Source organism: Antedon mediterranea, chromosome 9 (assembly GCF_964355755.1).
Source record: "Antedon mediterranea chromosome 9, ecAntMedi1.1, whole genome shotgun sequence".
NCBI lineage: Eukaryota > Metazoa > Echinodermata > Crinoidea > Comatulida > Antedonidae > Antedon > Antedon mediterranea.
Window position 1 is genome coordinate 24,441,848 of NC_092678.1, and position 21,680 is coordinate 24,463,527.

Sequence of the window (21,680 nt, forward strand, 5' to 3'; positions counted from 1 at the left end):
CTACTTGGTACTTGGTGATTGGCTTATTAATTGGACACTATCTCTTTTAACTGTTAGTGGCTTCAATAGCTTCTCAAATAAAGACACTGTTTGGTCAGATTATGAGTTTAAAATTTCTATCTTTACAGAGAGACTATTTCTTTTTGTATCGTGCAATGCAAAGTATCTACGCTGCTGAGCAGAATGTTAGAACGTTAAGTCTACACAACCAAAACTCAGTAGATGAAAAACACAGATGGGCGTTATTTGGCAGCCACAAAGACTCCAGCGTAAAGCGCGTCAGCTCGGTTAGGATGAGTCGTAGCGACAGTAATAGTAGCCGGTTACGAAGTCACACGATAACCGGCAATAGAAACAGTCGTTCGTCGAAAGGTACCAAAAAGGCACTCGATCGACGTAGACGTACCCAACAAAGCTTTGACGCCGCAGACCTGGACAAAGATCCGGGATCGATCCCTGGAGAATTTTACGAACTCGGAAATATTAGATCCAAAAAGAAATCAACAATGAAGGAATCGCAATCTACGCCAAGTTCACCCGCATTTGAAAATCCCGACGGATTTAAAATTCGGGATAAATCACACATTGGCGGAAAAGAACGACCGAAATCTGACTACATTACTGACAATATTAAATTCAAAAAAGACAATGAGAAAATTAACGGTGAGACTGCCATTCCTAAAACTGGAAACGGTAGAATTAGACCGCAGTCGGAAGCTTTTAATAATACGAATAATACATTGGTGGAAGAAACTGAAAATGAGACTTCTGAACTTAACACAAGTAAGAATGAAGACGACACACCAGTTGAAGAGAAACCTGTGTCTGCACCAGCTAATGATGTCTGTATACCAATGGAAGACATTTCAGGATCAGTTGATGAAATATCACCGCTTAAACCTTTGATGGTCAACGGCATAGATAATGATGTTCACTTGTAGTAGAAGAATTTACTGATTATACCGTATAAAATAAACTGTTGTCTGCGAATAGAACAGATTAGATATAAAGCATTTGTAACTGATAAATATTTAGACACAGTCCGAGTCAGATGAAGCTTGGTTTCCAAGCCGCAAGTACAACGTAAGTGAGATGGCCAATCACAAGTGATGGTTTGGATGATCCGTCGTGTCATGATTTGTGAAATTACTCGCAGCGTGCTTGCATTGTTTTTGCGTACAAGTAGGAACAAAGCGACACATAGATATATAATTCTAGAAAGTAAATTGCATCAAATATGCTTTGTGTGAAATATTGTGAAAGTTTGCAATAAGAAATACGAAAGTTCTCCTACGGTTTGGTATTTTTATTGATGTCAACATGTAACGTTCATAGCAATACTACACTGTAACATGTTATTTGTGGCAGCGGTGTATAGTATATATTAAGCCATAGTAAAATTAGTAACACTGAAGTATTGTCCGTTACACTGAAGTATTGGAAGTTGTTTGCTGTTAGTAAAATGGGCTGGTGATTGTACACCTTACGTATGATGGATAGGTGTGGCTCCCCCTGTATAAGTAGGTGTGGCTTGATCATTGAGATAAATACAAGCAGCAGGAATGATGTGGCTTCAATAAAGATAAAAATAGACGAGGCAACAATTGAACATAGTTGCTTTTAGACTGAAACTGAAAAAAAAGAAAGCTTTGTTAATAACTAGATTTAATATATATATGTTTTATCTGAGACGACACGTCTTAGGTTTTATCTAAATTAGTGGTAGGTAGTAATATAAGATAACAGATTGTTGATACTTTTATTAAAAATATCTTTAAATAATCAATGTAATTTTAAAGAAAGAAAAACAGTAATATTATATTATCTACTACATTCCCGGTTTATAATTTAGCATCCAACTAACAACTTCTTTCTGTTCCTGCCGACTTCGGCTGTCGTTCGTGTGTGCTAATGTTTTGTATGCATTTATTTTGATATGCAAACCTTTTTGGTTGTGGAATATGATAACATGTCCATAGAGATAGCTGTATAGCCCATAGAGGGATACTATGGCAAGCTGTACTGTCCATAGAGATAGATATTATAGCAAGCTTTTACTGTTTACTGTTCAAACGGCATTACGTAGCCAGGCAGTGTACCCTACTAAAATGTAGCGTTACATAAAATAGTGACTGTTCCATGAGAGGTTTTAAATATTGATCTATGGTGCAGAGGCGTGTATAAACTTTTATTGCTGAATCTGTTTAAACACTTTGTTTCTTACAGATAATATTTTATATTTTGTTTGTAAATTCTTCATATTTATATAATGTTTTGATTATTTTTATATTCTCATTTTAAATTATTATTTATTATTTGTGTTTTTCATAAAGCATTTTAAGTAAAGTTATTTTACTATTTTATTATAATTAGTAATATTTGTTATACACAGATTGTAATTCTGTGTAGAAAATTAAATGTTTACTTATTCCCTCTACAGATACTGTACCAGCCTACACCTACTTATTTCATGGGTTGGTATCGGACCATTTCCCCAAATTTGAGGGAGGGTGGGTATGGTTGATGTGAGGCTACACCTGCATCATCACAGTATATTTGAAATAGTATACACAATATATACTTACTCAAAATTGACCCAAATGGAAAAGTATTGGTGCATTTATTTATACAGTATCAACTAGTTGATTTTTTAATCCAAAAGTCTTTCATAATTTTAGTTATCAAATATATTTTCGATAAACTGTATTAATTGAATTCATTTAAGAGAAAGAGTGACTAAAATTATTATTTGATTTACATATTTTAAAGGTTTTTTAAAGAATGGTTGGATTTCAACAAGTATATTCTATGTCAATGGATGGTTATGCTTGATAAGGTCATTACACATGTTCAGAGCATGGTTATGCTTGATAAGGTCATTACACATGTTCAGGGCTTGTATGTCCATATATGGGACCATAAATAAAATGTCATGCAAACAGTATAGTAATTCATATGTAGAGTAAACACATGTTTGTGTCAATATATTGCTGTTGCCTAAATTCTTTACCCAAATATCAAATTGATGTGTATAGCACTGTTAGTGTACACTTTGTGTTTGATGATTTTACAAATATTTAACCTTTCCAGTCACAAAATGAACATATTGCTGGGCCAATTTGGATGTTTTATTCATTATTGTAAAAGTGAAATCGTTTCTGTTATACTAAAGTTACTAAACCATGTCATGTGTTTTTGGTAATACAGTTTAAATGTATAAGCACCAATATATTACATAATTGTCCTTTCACATACTGACCTTTTTACACACTGACCTTTCACCCCTGACCTTTCACCCTTATGTAATAACAATTATGAGGAATACCAAATTATATTTAGTGGTGTGAAGAGTAGTTAGATGCCAAATATGACAGATTTTATTCAATAATAATGATAATAAAAAATATAATAATGCCCTCTCTAATTTTTTTTTCTTGATACGTTATTATTTTTGGTATCTATATTAATAAAATTTCAACTTTTGTTTTTCTTTGTTGAACTTTGAGGGTAATTTCTTTCCCGTTGGCAACAATAACTCTTTTCAAGTTTTTCAACTTCATTGTGTATTTTTTTATTGTTATTAAAAACACTAATCATGTAATGTGTGTTTAACAATAGCACCTATGAATATTGTGAATACTGTTTGGCTAAATGCACTCTCATTTCGATATAGACGATATATATTTTTTTGTAAATGCAGTACTTGTTATTTTCGTAAATTTTCCAACAAAGATGAGGACAACTTACTCTGCTCTGTCTCTGTCACTATCAAACTAGTTTGACAAAAAGAGTGTGATGTTCCAAAATATGGTTGCGATATGCCCAAATATGGTAGTGATAGGGCACATCACATTTTTTGTCACATGACGTTTTTGATAGTGTAGACAGAGCTTACCATATGTGCACATACTAGAATAATTGGGCACATCACTACCATATTTGGGCACATCACTTTAAAAGGATAATTTTAATTTAGAAAAATAATGTTTCAACAATGTGTAAGTAGATGAAATTGAATATTGTTTTATATCTGTGGTGCATAATATTGTGAACTTTAACCCCTGACATGTCATTTACTTTTGATGCTTCATAGTATTTAAGGTCATTTGTGAATGTAGACTCATTTTAATGTATTTTCTATATAATATGTGAATAAATATATAAAAAAATATATATTTTTGATCGAGTTTTTTTTTTCTCGAGCTATTTTCGGTATAAAAATCACTGTACTATAACTTTTTAAATGGGCAAATTTCACTATTTAATTTTTTTAAATTGTGTTTTTTGGCTAAAATAAAATCGCTTCACCCAGTGGAAATTTCGTACCTACCTGGATAACCTTATACATGCCTTTTCCTTTCCGAGTGGAGAACTCCAAATGTAACCGCAACTTACGCACCCCTCCAGCATAGTGGTATGGCCTGTTTTATACCCGAGTTTATTGCTTTATTTATTTAGTTACTGGCAAGTTGCTGGTGGAAGAAGTGTATAGTATTAGGTAAGTCATATATTCGGTTGTGTTTTAAATGTATTGTCGATTTTACTAACCGACATATTTAGAAGCTGTGACGTAATCATAGTCCTACGTGAGACAACCAATGGAATTTGATTAACAATTGGACTAAAATGGATGAATGGGCACAAGTAAAACAGTTATAACAAATATTTTACGTCGTTCTTTTAAAGGACTATAGTAACTACGGTATGTCGAATTGGGTTCTCTGATATTATTTGTAATTGTTTGGCCGTATGAGTTTTGTATACTTATCGGGGACGTCCCCGGAAAACTGGGTAATATTACATTCTCCCTTTGGATTTGGTGGAGGCCGGATTTGACCCGACAAATTTTCGAGGTGGGCACTGGCCCTTAGGACTGTGTAATGAAAAAATCGTATCATTTTTAAGCACCTGGAAAATGCTGCTGGCACCGGACAACCACCAAAATTGAATTTCCGTCAGCAGTCAGTCCAAATATGTAATTAGAATGTATAAAGGTCAAACACACTATTAGTATTAATAGAACTGCAGATTGTAGACGATAGTATCATCAGCATCTGAATCTGGTTTGCAAATTAACCGATTTTGGCCCTTCAATATTAATGTGTTAATCATTAACTTTTAAACATTTCAATTGTCTTTTTGAACACTGTAGACGTTTGTAACTATGAATTGTGGTTCGTACGAGACAAAAACTGTTAATGATGGTAAGTAATCTTCCATCTCATTTTCATATCAGCTTCACATCCCCTACCACCACCTTCACATCCCCTACCCTCTCACCCCTACCACCACCATCACACCCCTACCACCACCCTCACACCCAGACCACCATTTGCTATCCACACCTCTACCCTCTCACCCCTACCACCACCATCACACCCCTACCACCACCCTCACACCCAGACCACCATTTGCTATCCACACCTCTACCCTCTCACCCCTACCACCACCATCACACCCTACCACCACCCTCACACCCAGACCACCATTTGCTATCCACACCTCTACCCTCTTACCCCTACCACCACCATCATACCTCTACCACCACCCTCACACCTAGACCACCATTTGCTATCCACACCTCTACAAAACTGTTGATACTTTTAAAAAATTATTAAAAACACATTTATTCATTAAGGCATATGGAAATCATGAGGTTTCTTAAAGTTCTAGAATTTTATAGTATACTTTTTCCTGACCAGCATTATCTTTGGGGTGCCTCTGTCTTGGTTGTTGTCTCTGAGCACCCGGTCGTCTGTGGCAAGGCAAATGTGTTTCCTGTTTCTTTGTTTGGTCACCTAGGTAGGGGTCCGGGACCGCGACAGAACGAGAACGGATGGGGACCCGCCAAAGAAATTGCATTTTATTGGTCAGGCATTTGTATGATTTGTTTTTATTTTTTTTTTAATGCGCCTTGAGCACTCTTGAGTGGTATGTGCGCTATAAAAATCCTGTTATTATTATTATTATTATTATTATTATTATTATTATTACCCTCTCACCCCTACCACCACCATCACACCCCTACCACCACCATCACACCCCTACCACCACCATCACACCCCTACCACCATCACACCCAGACCACCATTTGCTATCCACACCTCTACCCTCACTCCCCTACCACCACCCTCACACCCAGACCACCATTTGCTATCCACACCTCTACCCTCTCACCCCTACCACCACCCTCTCACCGTACAGCATGTTTTGCTCTAAAACAATCGTTGTCTTTACACAACTTATTTTCAGATGATCTGTATTGCTCTCGTCCAGTTCAAGTCCCAAGCATAAACAAAGTGGAAGAGTTGAGCAAACGTGCTGGCTTTGATCTTACCGACAATGAAGTGAAGGAATACAGAGAGGTGATGAAAGGCATTGTGGAAGGATTCAGCACAGTGGAGAAACTAAATGAACCAAGTCTACCAGTCAAGTATCTACGGCTTCCGGGATATAGGCCATCAGAAGAAGAAAACTATTTAAATGCTTGGTAAATAAAGCTCTGTCTACACCATCGTGTAAATGTGTTGTGCCAATATATGGACACGATGATGTCATATCACTACCATATTTGGGCACATCACATCATTTTTTGTGTCAAACTAGTTTGATAGTGTAGACAGAGCTTGAAGCTTGGTTCCCACTAGGACGCAAGTAATTGACCAATCACAAGCAACAATGAATTATCAGTAGCTTCTCATTGGTCAACGCACGTGCGTTGCGCTTCTTACGTTCTTGTTTTGTGTCAAAATGTGAAGCGTTGGGTTTTTATTGGTCCAATATTAAAAATAAAATTCAATGGTAAGGCCTGACCCAATGGACTATATCCAAGTTATGTCCGGATACAATGTGAATCACGTTTTAGTTTTATAAAGAAATGATTAAATGTTTCCATAGGTCATGGAGAACAGAGATCCAAGGAGCAATAGAGGGTCCTCTACACGGAAAGAGATTGGCTATAAAAGATAATGTAGCGGTGTATGGTGTTCCTATGACGGCAGGATCGTGGACTTTGCAGGGGTACATGCCAGAGTTCGACGCCACGGTGGTGACACGAATACTTGATGCTGGTAAGGTTATTGCTCTTTTAAAATTTATTACAAAAGAAATCAAAATATATTTATAGATACAAAGAAGTAAATAACAAAAAGAAAACGCACGTGCTTAATCCTGTCGCACAAAAACAAAATTACTAGAGTGGAACGGAACCAAACTGGAATTGGTTGGAAGATGCAATGCAATATTGTTAACCAATACTATGAGACTGACCGTGTGAAAACACCCTTCAAATTGTAGTACATGAACTCCTCAAAATAAAATTCTTAGTATTGTTGAAATACTACGATACTTAATTTAGTAAATTAGTAAACATTATTTGTGTCAATGTAGTAATTATGTACTGCACCTTTTATGCATTATATACAGTATCTGTATATTTCTTCAATGTTTTTTAAAAACGAATCAAGCCAGTTGGAAACGAAATAGTACCGGTGTAACACGTGTAGTCTCACAAATATAATAATGTTATCAGCTTATGTGAATTTATATAATGATAATGATATACTTTTGATCGTTTTAAGGTGGAGTTATCAAAGGAAAGGCAAACTGTGATGACCTTTGTAGAGGTTGCACTGGTTACCTTGCCGCCAAAGGGCCGGTACTGAATCCTCACAACAATGAATATATAGCCGGTGGTTCAAGTGCTGGTAGTGCAGTATTAGTTAGTAGACATATTGCAGTGACGGATTTAGGAAGTGACGCAATCGGGGACGCAACTTCCACGCGGCGGCGCGACAATATAATAATTTTATCTACACACTAGTCAAATTCTCAATTCTTCATTTTTACTACAGCATCTCAATGTAGATAGGTCTATAAATAAAGTGGAAATTCCTTCATAAGAGCTTATTATTATTTTCTTGCCACCCTGTGCAAACATTCTTGGATCCGGCATTGCAATAAAAATACCGTCGTATATTTACAAAATATACAAATCCAAATATTAATGTATTATATTTATACTTATGTTCATATATTATATTCAGGTATATTTATTGTCTATAAAAAAGACGAGTGAATGATACAAATAGATAAAAGGCTGAAACCGTAACAGTAAATATATGCAAACATGTATAAAATGTATAGAAAATAACAAATAAAAATGCTAAACGACATTAACATAAAACTAGGCAGTTAAGGACGTGAACAAAATGAATTACTTTCAAGATAACTTATGTAAATAAAGTCTTGATAATTCAAGAAACCTATTGATTCGTTAAAATATTATTTGAAAGTGTTTTTCAATAATTTATGATTTTAATTATTTAATTGGGTTTTAGGTTGCAACTGGTGAAGTTGACATGGCCATAGGATGTGACCAGGGTGGTTCTATCCGGTACCCTGCAAGCTGCTGTGGTATCGTAGGTCTTAAACCAAGCTATGGTCTTGTACCATATACTGGAGTGCAATGTTCAGAACCATCACTTGACCACCTAGGACCAATGGCAGGCAACGTCTATGACTGTGCTTTACTCCTAGAAGTGAGGAGGATCATGTTATCATTTAAAAAACAATCATATTAATTCACGAATAGCAATAATGTTCGCACTTATACAACTGTCAACACTATCAAACTTTATGTGACAAAAAAAATGTGATGTGCCCATATATGGATGGATGATGTCATATTACTACCATGTTTGGGCACATCACCACCATATTTGCACACGACAACAATGCTTTCTCTTCCTTAGGTGATTGCAGGTTATGACAATGGACTTGACGCTCGCCAACCTACAAACATTTCAAAAGTAAAATACACTGCAGCGGTATGTTGTTTAAAATCGTTGTTTTTTATTGTTTAACAGTATGTAATTAATGTAATTACTCTCTTAAATCATGTTGTTTTAAGATAATACCTTATTTTATAATAATGTATCGATTATCTCCAATATAATTATGTTTACAATGTTGGTCTGATCAAGGCAATTTAATAACAAGACACTAAGCTTGTCTGGCTAAGATAGAAACGTTTAATAGTCCTTTGATCTTACGTCTGGCTGCGAAAAATATGCCTACCAACAGTACTCTTTGCACATATCGTGTAGAACCTGATCGTGTCACAGCCACAAATAAACCGTTTGCTCTCCGGAGCTCAGAATCCTGTTGTTGGTTTGATTTCTCAAGTATTTTAGTTAGATTCAACAGATTTGAGTAGTTACAAGATTGGAATACTGAAAGAGGGATTCGAACACAGCAATTCTGATGCCAGAGTGAACAAACTTATTCGAGAATCTGTGGGAAAATTCAAGCAAGTTGGCGCCGAACTTGAGACGGTCACGGTACCAATGCATAAACACGGTAGGCCTACAAACATTGCATTTGCGCTACAAATACAAGTTTTACAACGGTTTCAAAGTTGTTCTGATTTGAATGACTTGACTCTACCGGAGTCTCTCTTTTTTTCTCGAAATCTCGTCCCATCCACCAATCACATCGATCTATCGTTCTTTCGTTCGTTCGTTTTTCATTCATTCACTTATATTCGTTCGTTCGTTCGTTTGATCGTTCGTTGTTCGTTCGTTCTTTCTTTCGTTCGATCGTTCGTTCGTTCTTTCGTTCGTTCGTTCGTTCGTTCGTTCGTTTGATCGTTCGTTCGTTCTTTCTTTCGTTTGATCGATTGTTCGTTCGTTCGTTTTTTCGTTCGTTTGTTCATTGATTCGTTCGTCCGTCCGTCCGTTCGTTCATTTTAATCTCACCCTATCCCCATCCGTCATTATTCAGTATTACCGTAACGTATAAACCAACATTTTTTTTAGAAAGTTCTTTACATTTGTCTTTATTGATTTTATTGATTTCAGGAATAGTACTTGAAACTTGTATTACATTTACTGGAGAATATGATACAGTAATTAAAGGTGGAGGTAAGCAGAAAGATATTGTTATGTATAATATGTTACAGATATTATAAGCCTATCGCCAATAATTTATAAACATTCTTTATAGAAAAACGTATAAAATGACATCTCTGTGTTTGATTGCCATGACCTGGGCTGCTGATTGTTTTGCCGTTTTTCTTTCAAATAGGTAACGGAAGTGGACGTAGAGGATTTTACTCTACAAGCATGACGGATGCTGTGAGTAGAGGCATCAAGGCGCACTCTAATGACCTGCAACCAAATTTGAAGGTGTGGATTTACTAGCAAAAAACAACAAGAAACTTTATGAACTAAAGCTCTGTCTATATCTAAAAAAAAGTGTGATGACGAAATATGGTAGTGATATGCCCAAATATAGTAGTGATATGGCATTGTACATATAGCACATCACATTTTTGTCACATAAAACTTTGATAGTGAAGACAGAGCTTTAGTCTATAAGGGCCTACATAAAACGCGGGGTTTTCATTAAGTGAGTTTATGGTTAATAGCCTATTGCTCCACGGAAACCGTTTTCCCCCTTTTTACAGCACCCGTTTCTGTTGAAAATACATTATTTTCAACAGAATTATCTCTTTACTTAAACAAAACTCTTTTAAATATGTGTAGCTTGCCTGGATGCTTGCTGATTATATGAAAAACGAATATAATGGCAGATATTACGGAAAGGCGCAGAATCTGGTACGAGCTCTTGCTGCTGAGTTCGATAAAGTCTTTAAAGATGTTGACGTCATAGCAATGCCAACCATACCGTTTCCTCCAAAAAAGATCCCCAAGAAAGGCTTGTCAGTTAAAGGTACAGTCACCGTTTATAGTCTCCTCGTTAGTTAAAGGTACAGTCACCGTTTATAGTCTCCTCGTTAGTTAAAGGTATAGTTACCGTTTGTCTCCTCGTCATTTAAAGGGACAGTTACCGTTTAGTCTCCTCGTCAGTTAAAGGTACAGTTACCGTTTAGTCTCCTCGTCAGTTAAAGGTACAGTTACCATTTAGTCTCCTCGTCAGTTAAAGGTACAGTTACCGTTTAGTCTCCTCGTCAGTTAAAGGGACAGTTACCGTTTAGTCTCCTCGTCAGTTAAAGGTACAGTTACCGTTTAGTCTCCTCGTCAGTTAAAGGTACAGTTACCATTTAGTCTCCTCGTCAGTTAAAGGTACAGTTACCGTTTAGTCTCCTCGTCAGTTAAAGGTACAGTTACCGTTTAGTCTCCTCGTCAGTTAAAGGTACAGTTACCGTTTAGTCTCCTCGTCAGTTAAAGGTACAGTTACCTTTTGTCTCCTCGTCTGTTAAAAGTACAGTTACCGTTTAGTCTCCTAGAAATCGTCAGAAAAGTTACACTTTGACTATCCTCGGGTATATAATGTTATACAGTACCAGGGGAAGACTAAAACTCTTTCTCGGTTATACTATTTGTTAATAATACTTACGGTGCTCTACTACATGGAAAGGGAAGTAGACCGTTCTCTCTAGACTAGGCTGTAGGGTGGGAACGCCAAAGATATATGGAAAATGATTTATTTCAACTTGCTAATAATCAATAGGAAACAATATAGTCAATGTCTTTATTTTCTTTTGGTATTGATAATGTGAATAATAATGGGTGAAATGAAAAAAAAAATTGTTTGCACCAAAAAAATTATAGTTACAGTGTCATTCTTATTCTTATTTTTCTCTTCTTTTTTTCAGATTGCATTGAACTAGTATCAGGTTTGGGTAGCAACGCCAGGTCATTCAGTCTAACTGGTCATCCAGCATTATCTATCAACGCTGGGTTTATAGACGGACTACCGATTGGAATGATGTTAGTGGCTAAAATGTTTGACGAGAAGACACTGTTTAAAGTGGCCTACGCTTTTGAAAAACTTAATGAATAATCTCCTCTCGAAGTGCAGCAGGTTTAAGTTTAAAAAAAGAAAGAAAAAGAAAATCATAGTAAACACACGATATACCGAGCCTATATAGATTAAATAAATGCGTGTATATTATATAACCATTTTCGATATCCTTCAGACAATAAAAGAATTCTGATATAAAATTGCATTTGTGTCTAAGTATAAACATTTTGGTAAATATTAAATACAACTAACATTGTGTTCCACTATTAAAATGTATCTTATAAAATAAAAAATGTTTTAAAAAGTATTTTGTCTATAGAGGGGGAGATGTTATTTTTTTCTTTAGTAACATTTTGACTATAGAGGGCGAATGTTATTTTTGACTGACTGGCGCGAAGTTTATGTTTTTTTTTAATTTTGAGTTATTTTATTAGTAAAACTATACAATTATTTGAAAAAAGTAAGTATATATTGTAAATATTTATTGATATACTAGACCTAGTAGGCTTATACCTAGGCTATATAAGATTAAGAAAGAGCCTCCCGCCTAGGCCTAGTAGGGCCTAGCGGCCCTACTAGGCTAGGGCCTAGTTAGCTCAGCCTAGCCTAGTTAGGCTAGCTAGCTAGGCTAGGCCTCTACCAGGCCTAGGAGGCCTAGATAGGCCCTAGCTAGGCCTAGGCCTAGACTAGAGCCTAGGCCTAGATAGGCTATCTAGGCTAAGGGGCCTCTAGAGGCCTAGGGCTAGCTACTATTCTATCCACTAGGCCTACTACAGTACTACTAAGTCTATACTATTACTACTAGGAAGGAGTACTACTAGCCTACTAACTCGCCTAGCCTCTAGCTAGCTAGGGCCTAGTTCTAGAATCTAGGTCTAGCCAGCACTACTGTACTTTCGCAGCTAACTGTGCATAAGACCACTGCGCTATATAAGACTTCAAGGTCACTCACCATTACCAATTACCACATCTCGCAGCAGGTGAATGTTTTTAAATTAGGTAAGCTCGAGAGATTGATTGAGGTACGTGCGTGAGAAATCGACGATTATAATGGAATGGTGTGACGGTGAGTGCAGAAACTCATTACATTTATTATAATATTCATGTACCTTGCTAGACCTGGTGGTGAATTCATTTCTCTTTTTTTTAAGGACGATGGGTGATGAGTATGATGACTACGATGATCTGGATGTTCTAACGTCGCTGTTAGGGGATGACGATGGAGATGCAAACCCTTATGATGTCAAACCAGATGTTACCAAGTTTAAATACAAGAAATCAGACATTTATAAAAATGGAGAAACTAACTTAAGTTTGATTGAAAAAAGCAAACATGATGGAGGAGTAAAAAAAAGGAGCAGTGGTAGCAGTGATGAAGATAAATCAAAGCATGAATTACTTGGTAACTTGTGAAAATTGTATAATTTACCTTTTTTTTAAGTTAAAAAACAAGAATCCTTTTTGTAAAATTCGTAAATGCTGTATCCTGCAATTGATTTACCGTGTGGAATGGCTAATTTACACAGACAAGTGAAAACGGTATAAAAATATAGAATGTATGTTATTCCTTTTATGACCATTTACACACAAAGCGGAGCGGACCGGCGGTTTCCACTGAGGGTAGATACAGATTGTATGAGGGACAAACTATGCGGTTTTCCGCTTACCGTTACCACTCATCTGTGTAAATTGGCCTTGAATGGAAGATTGTGTAAATGGAAGGTTTCAATGTTAGTTATTTTTCTAGTAACTACTTGTTACTACATATGACTAAAAGTTATAATGGCACAGTACAGGTTATACGTAAAGGGATGGGGTTATACTTGGTCATATACATGATATGTTTTTGTTATAAATTTTCTAGATGAGATGGAGAAAATGAAAAGACGAATGCAAGAATTGGAGTCACAATTAAAAATGAAAGAGAAAACAAATGTGAGAGAAGAAGGAAATTCCTTTGCAGAAGCGATGGATGCTGAAGTAGAAAAGAAGAAAACTGCTAAATGTAAACTGAAAGATATAAATAAAGTGAAGAAGAAGAAAGTTGAAAATGATAAAATGACTGAACTCTCAGGTAAGTAAAGTTTAGAAAAATTCGTTTTTTCCTTAATACATTCCTTATGTTACAGACTTTTTAAAAAATTGTGAGAATTGTGTTTATGCGTGTAGATTAGTAAATCAAGGACCTAACGCAACGTAAGTTAGTTGACCAATCACAAACAATAGATTATTCAAACTGTCGCTAGTCATTGGCCAATACGCATTTACGTCGTTGCGTTCCTACTGGGAACCAAGCTTTACAGCTCTGCTTCGTGGTGAAAACTCCTTTTTGCAAGGCACTCAAGTCAGTATTTTGTTTTCAGAGTTGAATAGAAGAAATAAAAATTTTATTCTTGCAATTCAATAAACATTCATTGTTTGTATATTGAAAGTTCTTTTCATATTGTAGGTATAACTTCTGAAGATTTATTTGGATGTGACGATGATTGGAATGTAGAAGATGATGAAAACAAATCCGAATGCAGTGACTCGCCTCCTGATGATGAGAATTATAAAAATACTTCACCAAATTCAATGTTCAATAAAAACAAACAACGAACGGCACATTCACCAAACACAAGTACAGTGCTACAAGAAAAAAGTATGATTTCATTATAAAACTTTTTTAAGCACACACTAATAAAATCTTTTGTTGCCTGAAAAGTCACTAAACAGTCCTGAATGACCGTTGTGCATCCTGCAAATTTGCTGTGTCGACTCCACCCTCCAAAGCCCCACTAAATCCAGACATACAACCATTAAAAACTTGTTAAGTAATAATCAATAACCCAGATTTCCGGAGATGTCTCCGGAATTTCAAGTTTCGTAAACGCACCAAATGACAAAAAAAAGTCCCAAATCTAATATGGCAATTGTAACAACAAGTTTAGAATAAAAGATTTGTACATTTTTTATATGAATGATATGGACTAACCACTTGTGTACCATATCTTGACCCACAGCCAGTCCATACAAGTGTTCACTTTGTGATATGCAGTTCAACAACTTTGACTCATATAATTTACACCAATTCCAACACCGCAAGGAGTCTTCGCACGAATGTAAAAACTGCAACAAGAGTTTCACGAGTGTACTATCACTCAAAGTTCATTTAAGGTCACACAGTAAAAGCCCTTCAGATCAGAGTAGGACACCCACAACAAGTAGAAAGGGAAATGAGTTGAATTGCAATAATAAAAGAACAATGGCATTGTCAAGGGAGTCTGGCGCCCTCAAAGGCCAGTTGTCCATCAAAAAACGCAAGATAGAAGAAGATAAATTTGAGACTGATGGTTTTTCACAAATACGAATAGTGTAAGTAAATATGTCTACTAGTACTAGTAAAGTCAGGCTTGTAATAACGTAGGAAGTGATAACATACCAACCAAAACATCATTCTCAACTTTACTCAATATATTTTGGAATCACATGGTGTACTTTACTAGTGTTCATTCGCCATGCAAACCTTTACATAATATTATATTTATTAATCTTTAATAATACATTAAATAACTATTTGATTTATGTACTGGTATAATATAAATATTAAAAATTAGCAGAACACCATATTGTTATTTATGAGAATTGTTTTTCAGAAACCCACTGATTTCATCGTCAACATTTAAACAATATATCGGTGAAAGAAAATTCATACGGATGTCTATTATGAAGTCGTACTTGAGCGGAGGTGAAATTGAGGGAAACTGGGTCACTTGTGGGGTTATAATATCCAAGACACCACCAAAGACCAGTGCTAAAGTAAGTTTATCTTATAAAGAGTATTACAAAATATTAATGCAGTTTAGCGGTGTCACTGGAATAAATGGTTAGCCCCAGACAAGGGTGACTTTCTGCAGCATTGTCCCTTTTGCTTAGCATCCAGCCTTTAGAAGAGAAGCCCTTTGATTGTCTTTATTAATATTACATGTTTATGTTGAGGTCAAGTTTATGATGTATTTGACCAAATTGAAAAACAAATCAGTGCTATAAAATAAATGCTTGATGAGGCCAAGATCATTAAACATACAAGTCAGGTCAGGTCAAGTTCAAGATCGCCTAAAATTTATAATTAGTATTGTATATTCAGGAATAGCCGCTCCATAGTCTCTTTGCTTTTCTTCCTTATATCTTATTAACTCAAAATTATTTTTACTAACAAACATTACTATTTGTATGCCTGGCCTAGTGTGTAAACATTATTGACATAATTTCGTAAACATCTTCATGTCGTACAACTACTCGTAACATTTTTTCTCAACTTTCTATCATCTAAAAGTCGTAGTTAGTCATGCCTCGGGTCACATTCTATGGTCACCGTACAGGTAGGCTACTACATTAGTACTTCTATGAATGGATGACTAGCCGGTGACAATAACGCTAGTTGGTCATACCCAGTACCGTTTTGATTATACGATCATTCGGGAAACCACCTCACGACGATCATTAAAGTAACATTATGGTAAACATGCATGATGAAGTTTTGTCAAAAGATTAATGTTTTCATATCGTGCTATTAGATGTTATGTAGTCACCTATTATGGATGACTGGGTCTACAATGTATTCTCAAATATACAGTGTAGTCACCGTAATTGAAACATTTGATGGGAATGACAGTGATTAATTTAGATTTGAAAAATATTTTTAGATTTCTGATGCAAATAAATAATGCCATTTTTGTAACTGGTAATTTTTCAAGCAGATCAAAAGCATAGGTTACAATTAATCACAGGTGTAGCAAATTCTAAGAAATCATCATAAATTTCCCTGTAGCATTTGTAATTTTTTGTTTTGAATTATGACGATAATGTACACTACATCTCTCTCTTTTCAATAATTATGTAATATAATTATAATACAGTCAATGAAAATTTCAATGTTTTTTTCTTCCTTGTTCGGTGTTTAGGGAAAATTGTTCAGCATTTGGAAAATGAGTGACCTGAGGTCATGTAATGATACCACTTCCTTGTTTTTATTTGGAAAAGTTCACGAAGAACATTGGAAAACACAAGAGGGCAGTGTAATCGGCATTCTAAATGCATCTGTTTTACCGCAACGTGATAATGTAAGTTGTGTTTACTTCTCATCACATGCAAATGTGTAACAATTTTGTGAGCTGGGGCTTTATATATTTAGGCAACAGAGAAATAGTGTTTTTGATACAGTTGATGTGCGGATCTGTGAATAATAACTAAGTTTAATAATTCTCTCAATGCCCTTACGCAAATTTTTATATAGACACTGAACATCCATGGCCTTGTCTTGTTTACCCGAAATGTTGGTATTCTAATGGTAAACAAGTATTTGGGACTTTTTGTTCCTCAAGAAAAGTCTGGTTTTGGAAAGCTTTACGGTTTCCTGCTTTTGTTATGTTCTTTAGTGAGTAAGAAAATTAAACACAAAGTCTTTGAATTGTTTACTTTTAAGAGTTCTGATGAAATCAGTCTGACGGTTGACAACCACCAAAAACTGCTTCTACTAGGACGATCTAAAGATATAGGTTTTTGTAAAGCAAAAAAGAAAAGTGGACAACCATGTGGAAACTTTGTAAACAAGTAAGTCTTTTTAAAATCAAAAGCAGTTTCATGTTTTTTTGTTAATCTTGAAGAAAATATAATAGTATAAATAAAACACAAAATGAGGGCAAGAATGTTATTACTGCCCTTTCACATAGCCTAGCAAACTCCAGGGCGTCAACTTGTATGGTGTGCAAACACACATCAGGGCGTTGACACTTGCGTTTTATGGGGTGCAACCTCCAGAGTTTAACACACATCACGGCGTCAACACATGCGTTTTATGGGGTGCAACCTCCAGAGTTTAACACGCATCACGGCGTCAACACATGCGTTTTATGGGGTGCAACATCCAGAGTTTAACACACATCACGGCGTCAACACATGCGTTTTATGGCGTGCAACCTCCAGAGTTTCACACGCATCAGGGCGTCGACACTTGCGTTTTATAGGGTGCAACCTCCAGAGTTTAGCACACATCAGGGCGTCGACACTTGCGTTTTATGGCGTGCAACTTCCAGAGTTTAACACGCATCACGGCGTCAACACATGCGGTATTCGGGGTGCAAACTTTTGGAGGCGATGTGAAAGGGTATTAGATTTTAGCAATTTTTCAAGGAAAATGGAAATAACTAAGAGTACAATTTAATGTTTATTTCTTTATAGTATAATTTTCCAAGTGAGCCCTCTATATTATATAGTTGTCAATCGTGTAGCGTCAAGTACCATCTTGAGACTAACTAGTTCTGCTCACCTTGAATTATGAACTATAAATCAAACTAAATAAGTATGATGGCAAAGTTGTTTATTTATCTCTAAAATTTGCCTGTAATATTATTTTACCATAACGTTTAGGTTTTACTTAAGCATGGGTAATTTTTCATAACGTTTGACTGCCCCATTGAGCCAATTTACCAAATTCTATTTTACTGGGGACTATACATGACATTTTAAAATAAAATTGACTGATTTTGTTAGCCATTTCTGAGTGGACTGTATTCTATTGAATACTGTAACTCTTAAATCGCTTTCTTGTGCTAATTGTGACCTGTGTTAGAAGACTTAATTTGGATAACCATTTAAATAGCTTGACAAATTATTTGAATGCAGTTGAATTGAAGATGATTAATTAACACAATTTGTTTGAAAAAATCAATACAAATGCCTGAAGAAAGAAACTCATTTGTGGGAGATCGAATCTTTGTGATCAATTTTTTATTTCTTAATGAGTCTATTTTCTGTCAAAGATTTTTTTCCAAATCTTTCACTTTCTAAACCCTAAATTTGTTATATATATATATTTGTTATATATATTGGTCCGAGTTCGAGTCTCGGTTGGGGCGACTTTTTCTCATTCTCACAGATTTCCTCATCTTTATCGTTTCAAATTAATTAAATTTCAGTATATCACCGGGCGGTTTCGAATTAATGTTCATTGCCTAATGTGTTTATATATATATATATTCGATACTATTTGATAAAGATTGCAGTAGGTTCCAAAATGACGCTTTAAAATGAACGTGCTCTGTTCTAAGCAGTGCTACTCAGTTCTACTAGGGAACTTTACATTTGGCACGCCGCTCCAAAAAATATCGCACACTCTTAATTGTCGGTATAAGCAGTTTGATGGACGCTTTATTTCTTATTTCACCGGCCATTGAAAGGAATGTCCCGCATATTAACAGAGTCGTTGGGAATCTTAATTATAGTGATATTGAGGTTGACCTCATTTAAATAAAGGTTGACCTCATTAGTGGACCAATAAAGCTTGCACAGCTTTTGTATTATTACCATTGTGGATTAGCGTCGTAGACATTTGTAAACTTGATTATTTCAATTTATCATTTTTGAAGAGTCTTTATGAATTAGGACCTGTTCCGGCGGAATCTTGTGTATACATAAATTGTGTTAAGAGAGAACGAAAAGGTTGAAATGGGTGCCTGGGATATTTATTTAATATCATATCCAAACGAAAACATTCAGGCAATATTAATCTGAAAGCAATTCAAAATTAAAATTCTAAGTAGCTATTTTTGGTTTGATAAATCATCGTCGGTCTCAGTTGGTATGATGTGCCCATATATGGACATGATGATGTCATATCACTACCATATTTAAGCATATCACTACCTATCATATTTGAACACATCCCATTTTTTTTGTCAAATTAGTTTGATAGTGTAGACAGTAGCTTAATAGCTTGAATATATGCCCACTGTCTGTTGGAAGCATTCCCCCAGTAATCTTGATGTGAGGTCCAGTAATCTTGATGTGAGGTGCAGTAATCTTGATGTGAGGTGCAGTAATCTTGATGTGAGGTGCAGTAATCTTGATGTGAGGTGCAGTAATCTTGATGTGAGGTGCAGTAATCTTGATGTGAGGTGCAGTAATCTTGATGTGAGGTGCAGTAATCTTGATGTGAGGTGCAGTAATCTTGATGTGAGGTGCAGTAATCTTGATGTGAGGTGCAGTAATCTTGATGTGAGGTGCAACAATCATTAGAGACATCACATATTGCAAGCAGTGGTCATAGTAGTTCCGTCAGTGATTGATTGATCACTTGTTTTGACCTTTTCTGACAACATAATATGAGTTATGTTAGAGGCTAATTTTTTTGTGTGGGCTTTCTTTCATTTGTCCATAAATTGGTCATTTTGTCAGTACACTTTCACATTAATGAACCATTTGAATTAAAACGTTTTTGAATTGTTCAACAAATGCAATCTTTCAAGAATTCAATTTTAAGATTAATAGCTATTAAAGTGGTTAATGACGCCATTAATTGACGTACGTAGGTCCAAAACATCGCACCGAAATGTTGCGTCATAAATACGTGGGTAGTAGAATCCTTAAACCTTACAAGTAGACCGTTAAAAAATAGTCATTTTATTAATTTTTCAGGCTAGATTTTGTTCATGTTTCCACAGTTTTGCAATTTTTATACATCCATTTCGAAATTAAAATACAGTATGAGAAATGATGTTTTGTTTACAACATTTGGCAATTGATAGGGTGTGGGTGGATAAGTAGATGTTGATTGCACTTAGCAATTTCAAGCTGATGTTATTTAATTGGTCGTAATTCTGGTCAAAAGGTTTCTTAAATTAACTGAGAATTGAACATAGATTTCAAGTATTCTAAAGCTCTGTCCACACTAGCAAAAAAATGTGAAAACGAAATGTGAATAGCCCATGTATGGACATGATGATGTCATATCACTACCATATTTGGGTACAGTATATCACTACCATATTCGGGCACATCACACTTTTTTTGTCTACTAGTTTGATAGTGTTGACAGAGCTTAATACGATGTAAAGGGACTTGTAAATGTATTCACGACTTTACATTTTTTCCATTATATATCTTAAAATTAAAAACTTATAATTTCAGACATAGTTGTGAGTACTGCAAATTTCACGTTCAGAAGGAGTACCAAAAAATGACGTCCAAACGGGCCGAGTTACAATCTTCGTAAGTATTCGTATTAAGGAGCTTTCAATTTGAGACAATTTTACACAAACAAATTTGCTTAGTTTATGGCGAGTATTGTGATATTAAGTTCAGCCAGACAAATAAAGTTGAATTAATGATTCTCCGTTTCAAAGAAATCCTAATTATGTTTGATTGACAAAAATAAAGTAACATTTAACTGTATGGTTGTTGGCATGTCTTGTAGTCAGCATAGCAACAGGCCAGTCAAGAGATGGCCATGGTCCACTAATGTTGGCTATTAGCTTAAAATTTAAATCACCGATGTGTGTGTAGCGAGGCACACAGAAATCTCAAACATACCCTGTTACTGTGGTACCACACTCCTCATATTCAATCAATTGCTGAAAACCTGTAACATAAACGTAGTTTCCACCTTGTTACAAGCCTTGTGGACGTAGCGCTTTAGAGAAAATTTATTTTGGTTAAGCGCTTTACAAAAGACTATTATTATTATTATTATTATTATTATTAACATGATAAACAAAACATTAATCAAAATAATAAATTATTATAAATTATTAACAATAATTAGAAAACAAACACAAACAGCACATGTTTAGCCTTTTATTGTATATGATGGTTTTTATACATTGTATAGTGACTGGTTGTTATACCTTTTATATTACATAGCCTATGTAAATACGCGAACGTGATTGGTTGAAACTGCATCACATGACTACCGCTGCGAGGATCGTAAATCGTATATATCCTCGAGAACGATGATATTGACTGTGTAATTTTCGCGTAATTATCGTGTCCCCTGTCATTAAACATATAGATTCTCGAGTTCGATGATATTGACTGTGTTATTTTCGTGTGCCAACACTCGCGTTGCCGATAAATAAACAAAAGTCATCAACTCG

At 35.4% G+C, this 21,680-nt stretch overlaps 3 protein-coding genes across 12 annotated transcripts in view; all 3 read left to right on the forward strand.

Moving 5' to 3' along the window:
- Window positions 1-4,162, forward strand: part of LOC140059333 (putative receptor-type tyrosine-protein phosphatase mosPTP-1) — a 53,742-nt gene extending 49,580 nt beyond the window's left edge. For 8 of the 9 annotated variants that reach the window (XM_072105213.1, XM_072105211.1, XM_072105210.1 and 5 more), the window contains one exon: window positions 129-4,162. In XM_072105213.1, coding sequence (XP_071961314.1) covers window positions 129-941 — 813 coding nt within the window. In that variant the 3' untranslated portion in view covers window positions 942-4,162. The remainder of the gene's footprint in view (window positions 1-128) is intronic. The other variant, XR_011847164.1, reaches the window with a different exon arrangement.
- Window positions 4,163-4,467: 305 nt separating this feature from the next.
- On the forward strand, window positions 4,468-11,908 carry LOC140059334 (amidase-like). Of its 2 annotated transcripts, none has more exons than XM_072105220.1 (12): window positions 4,468-4,498; window positions 5,153-5,204; window positions 6,253-6,490; window positions 6,898-7,070; window positions 7,581-7,720; window positions 8,340-8,540; window positions 8,754-8,828; window positions 9,195-9,360; window positions 9,861-9,923; window positions 10,087-10,187; window positions 10,548-10,734; window positions 11,621-11,908. In XM_072105220.1, the coding sequence occupies exons 2-12, from the start codon at window positions 5,165-5,167 to the stop codon at window positions 11,806-11,808; spliced, it is 1,572 nt and encodes a 523-aa protein (XP_071961321.1). In that variant the 5' UTR covers window positions 4,468-4,498; window positions 5,153-5,164; the 3' UTR covers window positions 11,809-11,908. The 2 variants fall into 2 exon arrangements, with proteins under 2 accessions (XP_071961321.1, XP_071961320.1); XM_072105219.1 differs by lacking the exon at window positions 4,468-4,498 and adding an exon at window positions 4,648-4,702.
- A 1,016-nt stretch (window positions 11,909-12,924) lies between these two features.
- The window catches only part of LOC140059170 (protein MCM10 homolog), a 42,030-nt gene continuing 33,274 nt past the window's right edge, over window positions 12,925-21,680 (forward strand). Inside the window, exons 1-8 of the mRNA XM_072105024.1 lie at window positions 12,925-13,171; window positions 13,634-13,843; window positions 14,219-14,410; window positions 14,772-15,123; window positions 15,405-15,567; window positions 16,713-16,871; window positions 17,234-17,361; window positions 20,716-20,796. Of these exons, the coding sequence (XP_071961125.1) occupies window positions 12,925-13,171; window positions 13,634-13,843; window positions 14,219-14,410; window positions 14,772-15,123; window positions 15,405-15,567; window positions 16,713-16,871; window positions 17,234-17,361; window positions 20,716-20,796 (1,532 nt within the window). The remainder of the gene's footprint in view (window positions 13,172-13,633; window positions 13,844-14,218; window positions 14,411-14,771; window positions 15,124-15,404; window positions 15,568-16,712; window positions 16,872-17,233; window positions 17,362-20,715; window positions 20,797-21,680) is intronic.